The following is a 9,859-nucleotide window of genomic DNA, read 5'->3' on the forward strand; positions in this document are numbered from 1 at the left end:
AGATCGCGATCGTTAGGAGGCTTTTGCAAATGTCAACACAAGGAAGTCAATAATCCGTAGAGCCCAAATTAAATCCTTCCAACATTTTAGTTGATTGCTAAAATAGATTTTTGACATCATTTTCTCAGTCCAAATATTGATCAAGCCCCACTTTGGGGACCGCAGGTGGGGAAACAAATCCATAACCCCATCAATCATATATTCATTTAATTATTTGAGTTAATCACGCGACAATAAATGCATGTGAGGTGGGTGTATTTTTGTTTGTCCACTTGAGGTCACTACCCTCACATATTAACCGTCACTGGTGTCCAAGTTAAGGCCCGGGGGGCCAAATCTGGCCCGCCACATCCTTTTATTCGGCTCGCAAAAGCAAACTTGTGAAATTCCATCATGCTTGCTAAAGTCCCGACCCCCCCAAAAAAATATATCACAGAAATTATATGCCACCGTCCATATTGACTGCCACATAAATGTGTAATTTATCTTCTAATAAATTCATTTTTTTTGTCCGACTTATTTTGAAGCGACACGGTGACAAAAGAAGAAAATTCAACCTTTGATTCAAGTACGTTTATTCAGTGAGGGAAAAAGAAAATCTACATTTAGCAATAATTCTTTGACATTTTAGTCAGCAGCCCAACTTTTCCCATTTTTTTTTTTTTTTTTTATACAGAATGTGGGATGAATTTGGGCGCAATCATCGGCAACACGGCACTCAGGACATTCCACTCTTTATTTATTTTCACTCAAATAATGTAACAGACGCTGCGAGAAAGGAAAGAGAAAAAACATACAAAGTGACTGCGATGATCAGCACCACTCTTTTGAGTTTGGTAAAAAAAAAAAAAACATCAAAAAATAAAACACATTTCGATGTATGACGACGATAACATTCCAAAAAAAAAACAATCGCCCCAAAAAAATAATAATAAATAGAATAACATTCTTAAAGGTAAAAAAAATTAGCGCCCCAAAAATAAAGATGAAATTTAAACATATGACAACAGTATAATTCTAAAAGTAAAAAAAAAATCTCCCCAAAAAAATAAACATGAAACTGAATCGGAGGATAACAAAAATATTCTAAAAGTAAGAAAAAAAATCATTCAAAAAAATAAATATGAAATTAAAAATAAATATGAAATTTAACCTGATGACAACAATAACATTTTAAAAGTAAAAAAAAAAAATCCCCCCCAAAAATAAATACGAAATTGAATCGGATGACAACAATAACATTGTTACAGTAATCGAAAAAAAGATCATCCAAAAATAAATATGAAATTTAACCGTATGACACAATGAAATTCTATTCTAAAATAAATAAATAAATAAAATCACCCCAAAAAATAAATATGAAATTTAATCAGATGACAACAATAACATTCTAAAATAATAATAATAATAAATAATAATAATAAAATAAATAAATAATAATAATAATCACCCCCAAAAAATAAATATGAAATTTAATCGGAGGACAACAAAAACATTCTAAAAGTAAAAAAAAATCCCCCAAAAATAAATACGAAATTGAATCAGATGACAACAATAACATTGTTACGGTAAAAGAAAAAATATCACCCCAAAAATAAATATGAAATCTAACAGCATGACAATAAAATTCTAAAAATAAATAAATAAATAAATAAATAAAATCATCCCATAAAATGAAATTGAATCGGATGACAACAATAACATTCTAAAAAAAAAAATCACCCCAAAAAGTAAATATAAAATTGAATCGTATGACAAAATAACATTTAAAAAAAAACATCACAACAAAAATAAATATGAAATTTAACTGTATGACAACAATAAAATAAAAAAAAAAACACCCCAAAAATAAATCTGAAATGTAACCATATGACAACAATAAGCTTCTAAGAATAACAAAAAATTATCGTCCCCCAAAAATAAATATGAAAAATAAACGACGAAACTGGATTTAGTTAACCAGAAAAAATTAAAATAAACCTGACCTTCTTTTAGCCCTACTATTTAACTCATTCACTGCCATTCACAAATTTATTGTGGAATTGAAAATATGACATAGAGCACCATTCGCGAATTAGTTTGGATTTTGTCTTTTCATGCTTGGGTGCCGATAAAGCGCTGGCCATGTTTTTCCCATCCACAAAGGGGCGGGATTTCCCTTTTTTCCCCATGTTAGCTATTGTTAAAGCACTATATAAACCAATATGTATGTATTTCAAGCTTAGATCACGCCAGACTCGTATAACTTAGGAATTAATTCTTTTTTTTCTGATGAAAGAAGAGAGTCGATGTTTTTTTTACGCTGCGTTGAATGTTGATGTCGTCCTAAAAGTCAATATTGTGTGGGTCCTGGAATTGGATTGACAATGACAAAAACCCTGGCACGGCAGTGGACACATTTTTGCACATCGTCTGGCAGTGAACGAGTTAAGTAGCAGCTTGATTTGCTCGGATCGGGAACTTCCCGCGCCGGATATCGTCGGCTCTCGGGTGTTTTCAGCCTCTACCAAATCCCGCTGGACCTCCCGCCGGGCGGCGCCAGGATCCTGGCCGAGGATCTTTTGGGAATCTTGTCGTCGATTTGGGCACCTGCGAAAGCAGCTTTGGTCAATTTTGGCCACGCGTTGAAATGGAGGATGCGGCGTCCCCACCGGATAGGCTGAAGCTGGACTCCTGGAGGTCTCGCACGCCGCCGTGACGGGTGCACGGTCGCGTCGGGGTGTCCAGATCCGAAGTGGGTCCGTCCCTCTTTCCGCCGTTCGCCAGCGCCACCACGTCTCCTGTGTATGGCTCGCGCTCCACTCGCTTGGCTGCCTGAGCCTGTTAGGATGCATTGCAATATGCTTTTTACACTGTTGCTACAAAGTTGTCACCTCTACATATGAAAATAATTGGTTCAGGAAGAAATGTTGTAAATTGAGACGCGTTTTCCATGTAAATGCCCTAATCCGTTCCAAGAAGTCCAACAATCAGATATAAATGTTTCATGAAGCATTAAAATGCAGCAACATCTGTACGAATACGACACAATTCTGTCTATTTACCTCCTTAGACACGTTTGGAAGAGAAATGTTGCAAATTGAGACGCGTTTTCCATGTAAATGCCCTAATCCGTTCCAAGAAGTCCAACAATCAGATATAAATGTTTCATGAAGCATTAAAATGCAGCAACATCTGTACGAATACGACACAATTCTGTCTATTTACCTCCTTAGACACGTTTGGAAGAGAAATGTTGCAAATTGAGACGCGTTTTCCATGTAAATGCCCTAATCCATTCCAACATTTAGACACAATTGTTTTATGAAGCGTTAAAATGCAGCCAAATAGGTAACAATATGACACATTTCTATCAACCTACCCCAGTAGACACGTTTGGTAGAGGTCCCTCTGAGCCAATGGGATGCCAGGATAAAGCTCGATAATAGCCAATGGTAGAGCAGCCATAAATATGTTGCGTTCAGGAAACTCTGAGTAACAAGCCGTATTGTATTTTTGTAAGTTCGTATCTTGAAATGTCTTTTGTAACTAGAGGCAATATTTTCATTCGTAACTTGAAAATTTCGTACGAAGAGATGTTCGTAAGTTGAGATAAGACCGCGTTGGTCAAAGTGGGTCACGGTTTGGTGACGACTGCAAAATGAGGTCCCGTCACATGTCTGTACGGGCGAAAATCTATTTTGCGTCAAAGGGTTCCTCTGCGGTACCTTTTCCCGCCGAACCATCTTCTTGTAAAGATAATCCGGGAAAGTCCTCAGAGGGCAGAAGTTCCCCGAGCCCTCGGCGCACGTAAACATGCCGTTCTCGTAGACCAGCCGACCTCGGCTGATGGTGACCAAGGGCACGCCGTGGCAGCGAAGGCCTTCGTAGAGGTTCACATCGCCACCCTGCACCTGGTTTTCCACCGAGATGACCCTGATGACAGACGAGAGGTTTGGAGAAAGGAAAAGCCGGCGTCGGTCAAGTAATCGTACTTGGAGCCCTCGGGATCCCAGACCACCACGTCGGCATCGGCTCCCGGGACGATCCTGCCCTTTCTGGGATAAAGGTTGTAGATCTTGGCCGCGTTGGAGCTCGTAACCGCAACGAAGCGATTCTCGTCGAGCTTTCCTCCGATCTGCAAAGGGTCGATCGAGGGTGACGTCGGGCGACTTAGAAGAAGAGTTTTTGGCTTCCGGAGTGGGATCGCACGTACCACCCCTTTCTCCCAGATGACGCTCATGCGGTCCTGAATGCCCGGGACCCCGTGGGGGATCTTGGCGAAGTCGTCTTTACCCACGGCTTTCTGCTTGGCGGTGAAGGGACGGTGGTCGGAGCCGACGGCATTCAGAGTGTCGCTGAAAGGAGGCGAGGTTACGCTAGCGTCAATTTACGAAGATCTGGACGGACTCGGGCTTTGGGTAGGCCACGCGCAAACTGATGTGGAACATTGGATCCAAGTTGGACCGCCCGGGCACCTTCCAAGGAATCTGATGCAGTTCTGAGAATAACCTGAGAGGGCCACCACGGGCCATTCAGACTGACGGAAGAAAACTGCTTCCATCTTGAAAGCTAGCGATTCAGTTCTTTGAAAAGAACCCAAAAAGTGACCCGATTGTCAGTCAATACTCTTTTGCGGAGGGACATCCTTACTTTCCCAGCAAGCTCATGAGGTAATTGGGCGTGTTGGGCTCCAGGCGCAGCGGCGGCACGGTGACGTGAGCCGCCGCGTAGGACCAGTCCGGATGGTAGTACGGCGCCCCGTTGAGGACTGCGTGGGCCGTGGTGGTCTCCCCCTGGACCACCTTCCCTGTGTTACACAGCGTACGCTTTATTCAAGGGATTTCTTATCCGTCCATGGGACTCAAATATGGTGGTGACGCTAACTGCAAACGGATCCGCATATTCAAATAATAGGGCTGCTTATGAGCTAGCTATCTGCTTGCGAGCTAGCCAGATGCTTACGAGCTCGAGAGCTAGATAGCTGCTTTCGAGCTAGCCAACTAGTTGCTTAAGAGCTAGCTGGCTAGCTAGCTACTTGCGAGCGAGCTAGCTCGCTGCTTGCGAGCGAGCTAGCTCGCTGCTTGCGAGCTCGATAGCTAGATAGCTGCTTTTGAGCTAGCCAACTAGTTGCTTAAGAGCTAGCTGGCTAGCTAGCTACTTGCGAGTGAGCTAGCTCGGTGCTTGCGAGCTAGCTATCTACTTGCGAGCTAGCCAGATGCTTACAAGCTAACCAGATACGAGCTAGTGATCTATTTGCGAGATAGATAGCTAGCTGCTTGTGATCTAGCTACTTGCGAGTGAGCTAGCTAGCTGCTTGCGAGCTCGATAGCTGATTGAGAGCCAGTAGCTATCTGCTTGTGAGCCAGCTAGCTACTGGCTTGCACTGTGGTTACACGTCCACTATCTTGAACGCACTTAAAGGTTGTCACCTTGCATTTTGGCCGTGGCTACCACGTCCCCCGCCGCCATGCTGGACACATTTACCAGATAGATTGGGCAGCGGGCCTAAACGGGAAAGAAAAGCCAAACCTGGTGAGTGACGGCTAATTTTTGGACCGTGATCATCGTCAGCGTATTTCTTTCTATTTTGCCCGATTTCCCCCTCACCCGGTTGGCGACGGTGATCGCCCTGTGGGTCGCCTCCGCCTCCAACTGTGGAAAAACAAACAAACAAACAAACAAACAAACAAACAAACATGATGATGATGAGATCACGCGTGACTCCGTGAGAACACGTGAACTGTCGTTTAGCGGCAATTGGGGTTTTTCTACCTCTTCGGGTCTGCTGATCTCAATGCCCTCCGGACCAGTGATGCCCAGTTCCAGGACTTCCTTAGCACCCTAGGGTGGGGACAAAGCCATTACGTGTTAGCATTAACATGAAGCTAAGGCTAAGCTACGGGGTTCTTTACAAATAAGCATTCTTCTGTCAGGGTTGGGACCCGGATCCTGAAAGCTCTTACCCAAAAAGTATCAAAACCTGACTTTTGCGTCGTTCGCCACAACATCGAGTGCATTTAGGAGGCCTAAACTTTAGCTAAGAGTTAGCCAGACGGAGCAAAGTTTTGTCTCGGACCTCAGCCACCAGTTGGCCGTTCTCCGCGTGGACTCTGGCAATGGCGCCGATGTCCTTGCAGTGCTGCAGGGCTTGGAAGAGCTCGTCGTCCCTCAGCATGAACACGTCCTTGTAGGCCATGAACATCTGGAAGGAATTCACGCCTTTCTCCCTCACTAGCTTCTCCATCTCGGCGCGCACCTGCGGGGAGGTTGGAGGTAGAGGAGGGGGAGATTCCATGGTGAGCATCGCGTTGACAACTGTGTAGTAGAGAGTGCAACCGAATGCTAAATGGGCGCAGAGAGGATCGTGCGGCCCTCCGCCGATGGTTAGCGAAGGATTGCAGATGGCGGCCTACCTTGGGACCCCACCAGGTGACCCCGACGTGCAACGAGTAGTCGCAGCAGCTTTTGCCGTCGGCCGAGCGACGGCACTGCTCGTAGGCCTCCAACAGAGACTCATTCTTGTCCGCTAGAACGTGCGCTAGCACCATGGTGGTACCTCCGGCTAAGGCCGCCTGGAGGGAAAATAGATATAAAGAAATAAATAAATACACAAATAAATCAATAAATACACAAATAAATCAATCAATCAATAAATAAATAAATATTGATAAATATAGATAAATAAATAAATAGATAAATAGATTAAATATAAATATAGATAAATAAATATAGATGAATAAATATAAATAAATAAATACATATAAATACATAAATATAGATAAATATAGATACATAGAAATAAATAAATATAAATAAATATAGATAAATAAATATAGATAAATAGATAAATAAATATAGATAAATAAATATAGATAAATAGAGAAATAAATAAATAAAGATAACTAAATAACTAAATATAGATAAATAAATCTAGATAAATGAATAAATATCCCGGTGAGAGAATTTGTCATCCGGCGGCACTCACCTTGGTGCCACTGTAGAAGTCGTCGGCGGTGGTGGCGTTCATGAAGGTCTCCTCCAGGTGGACGCTGGTGTCGATGCCGCCGGGCATGACCAGTTTCCCGGAGGCGTCCAGCACCTTGGCCCCGCCGGGGATCATCAGCTCCTTGCCCACCTGCCGGATCAGGCCGTTCTCGATGTAGACGTCGGCCTCCTGCGTGCAGTCGTCGTTCACCACCTTGCCGCCCTTGATCAGGATGCGCGCCGTGCTGGCGTTGGTGGTCATGGCTTTGGCTTTGCTTCTGCGGGGAACACACACCCCGATCGTGGACTCAAATCTCAATCGGATCGGATTGCGAAATATGAAGAGCGCACGGAGAGAGCGAGCGGCGATGAGTCGAGCCGAGCCGAGCCGAGAGTTGCCGGGCTGAAATTTCAATGTGTCGGCGGAGCGGGCGGGTGGCCAGCGGTGTCAGTCGCCGCCTCGACGCTGACGTGAGCTCAAACGCTGACGCCACAAAAAGTCTATTTTTTTTTTGCCCCTCCACGCAAACACAACAAAGTCTATCTTCTTCAACGAGAATACAACAACGGGTCTATTTTTCACACACCCCCCTCGAATAGAACAATGGAATTTTTTCTCCCGTGGTTACAGCGCGTCGTCTTCTTCAGCAGGATACATATTGCGAGGGATACATCAGGTGAAAATAAAAAAGAAATCATTTTAATCTGTTTTTTTTTTATTGTGAACATGGATGATAGGCCAAAAATGGTGCGGGTCATTTGGTTCAAAAGTTGTGCTCATAAAGTAAAAGCGTCGGTCATTTTTTGCCACGGGCCACATTGTAGTTAAAGTTTCCTCTTGGGGGGGTTGTACTCAAAAATATATAGGAAGCTAGCCAGCCAGCTAACTAGCTAATAGATAGCTAGCTAATAGATAGCCAGCTAGATAGCTAGAAAGCTAACAGCTAGCGAGCCAGATGTCGAGCTAGATAGCGAGGAGATAGCAAATAGATAGCTCGCTAGATAGCCAGCAAATAGATAGGTTGAGTGAACGCTGGCGCATGTGGCTGCCGCGGCTCATCCTGTGACTGTAGTGACCTTGACAGTTTTGAAAGGCGCTTAGAAATGAAATGGATTAATAATAATAATTATTATTATTATTATTATTATTTGTTCTGATTTATTTTTAGCTTCAATTTTTAAATTATGGTTTGCAAAATCAACTTGGGTTTTGTGATTGTAATTATTCTTATTATTACAATGTTTAATCCCATTTCCACATACTACATACAAAATGCACAACAAATTAATGAAGAACTACTTTTTAAATTTAAAGTCAGAAATAATGACCGTTACATGCGACAATTTGAAATTTTGGTTCGGTCTTTCGCAAGCATCATGTCACTTGACCAGCTTGATTTGCTTTCGCGGGCCGAATAAAATGATATGGCGGGCCACGTTTGGCCCCCGGGCCTTCACTTTGACACCTGTGCTATAAATTACAAAATGGAAGTCTATATTCCCCTTGAAAAAGCACACCGAGGCCCAGTGTCTCCAACTTCAAACATGAGTACATCAAAGAGTCACAAAACCCAAGTTGTTGTTGTTGTTTTTTTAACCATAATTCAAAAATTGAATGTAAAAATAAATCAGAAGTGGTATTCGTATTACTCTGCGTATGAATGACGCCCATGCGTAACGGGGCGCTTCCCTTTTACTTTTGCCGTTGGGGGTGCATTGACCAACAAAAAAACAACAAAAACCACCGAATCATTCATCATGATAATGTGCCAAGGATTTCTTTTCATTGCGTTATATATTTTTTCCCGCACGTGTTCGAGCTTTTTCTTAAACTTTCATCGTCGCTGTGATTTAAAAATGCGGTTGAAATGATAAACAAAGAAATCGGCGTACGTCAGACAGCTTATCAAAGCCGACCGAGCAACGCCTCAGCGTCTCCCCTCTCCTCCTCCTCCTTCTCCTTCTTCTTCTTCCTCCTAACCCGGCTTCGGCACCCTTAAACGACCCCAAACAGACCCCGTTATCAGCCAAAAACAACCCCGGGGGTAGTCGTTGTGCTCCTCCGGGGGCGAGAAGCCGAAGACGCGTAGCCTCGCCCAAATGGTTCTCAAATCAAATTTCCTCTCTCGTCTTGGGAGGATCCGCATCTACCGGGCGGGTGCAGCCGAGGGAGGAAGCCGCCCTCGCCTATTGCCTACCTGATTTCCGGCTGTGCAGATGCAGCACTTTGCGTTCGACTCCTCGGTTTCCTTCCACACGCTCACACAATGCGACACTTGGCCGGGAGGCAAACTCACAATTTGCAGATGGATGCCTTTGCCGGCCGGTGCGGGACCAGCAGATTTACGCGAAATTGGCGTGGACGTGACGCGATACTATTGTTTCCTCTAGGAACTTTCAAAATAAAAAAAATATATGACTCGATTACCTGGCCGCGACGAGAGACAAATACATTAAATATGCGTATTACTACGTCTAACAAAATGACAATTTACGCAACAAATCACGTTATTTAAGTAGAATATGGAAAACATATATCACGCAATTTGATTTTATCGTCTTCACTGTCTTGTCTCTGCGATGGCTTCCGATTTTGTTCGTCAAAATCTGACTGCTTCCAGCGAAGATGGTCGCCTCAGCAACCAATTGGAGGCGCCAAGGGGCGCGGCCAAAAGCGGAAATTGCCAAGTAATAGACAGAAGACGCTCAAGATGCCTCGTTGAGTGGTGCGTCTTACGTTGACGCCGCCGCCATATTGGATGAACACCAACGTTTGATTTCACCGTAATTGAACGCTTAAGATAATATGTCGAAGAGAGTTCCACAAACAATTCTTTGATCTCAACAGGTAAGTTAATTTAAAAGCAGTTGTTGGTGGGAAATTAAATAATAG

General features: G+C 43.5%; 1 protein-coding gene across 2 annotated transcripts; it reads right to left on the reverse strand.

Annotated features, from left to right (window-relative positions):
• Window positions 1–832: 832 nt before the first annotated feature.
• On the reverse strand, window positions 833–9,540 carry dpysl5a (dihydropyrimidinase like 5a). Of its 2 annotated transcripts, XM_089004092.1 has the most exons (13): window positions 9,165–9,535; window positions 6,968–7,244; window positions 6,396–6,554; window positions 6,059–6,238; window positions 5,755–5,823; window positions 5,590–5,634; window positions 5,412–5,487; window positions 4,633–4,789; window positions 4,196–4,337; window positions 3,975–4,117; window positions 3,708–3,915; window positions 2,652–2,820; window positions 833–2,589 (listed from the first exon to the last, which is right to left on the reverse strand). In XM_089004092.1, the coding sequence occupies exons 2-13, from the start codon at window positions 7,226–7,228 to the stop codon at window positions 2,504–2,506; spliced, it is 1,695 nt and encodes a 564-aa protein (XP_088860218.1). In that variant the 5' UTR covers window positions 7,229–7,244; window positions 9,165–9,535; the 3' UTR covers window positions 833–2,503. The 2 variants fall into 2 exon arrangements, with proteins under 2 accessions (XP_088860218.1, XP_088860219.1); XM_089004093.1 differs by lacking the exons at window positions 833–2,589; window positions 2,652–2,820 and adding an exon at window positions 3,297–3,470 and having other exon boundaries at window positions 9,165–9,540.
• Window positions 9,541–9,859: the final 319 nt, after the last annotated feature.

This window comes from Hippocampus bargibanti, linkage group LG09 (genome assembly GCF_051943395.1).
Source record: "Hippocampus bargibanti isolate YZ-2025 linkage group LG09, ASM5194339v1, whole genome shotgun sequence".
Lineage (NCBI taxonomy): Eukaryota > Metazoa > Chordata > Actinopteri > Syngnathiformes > Syngnathidae > Hippocampus > Hippocampus bargibanti.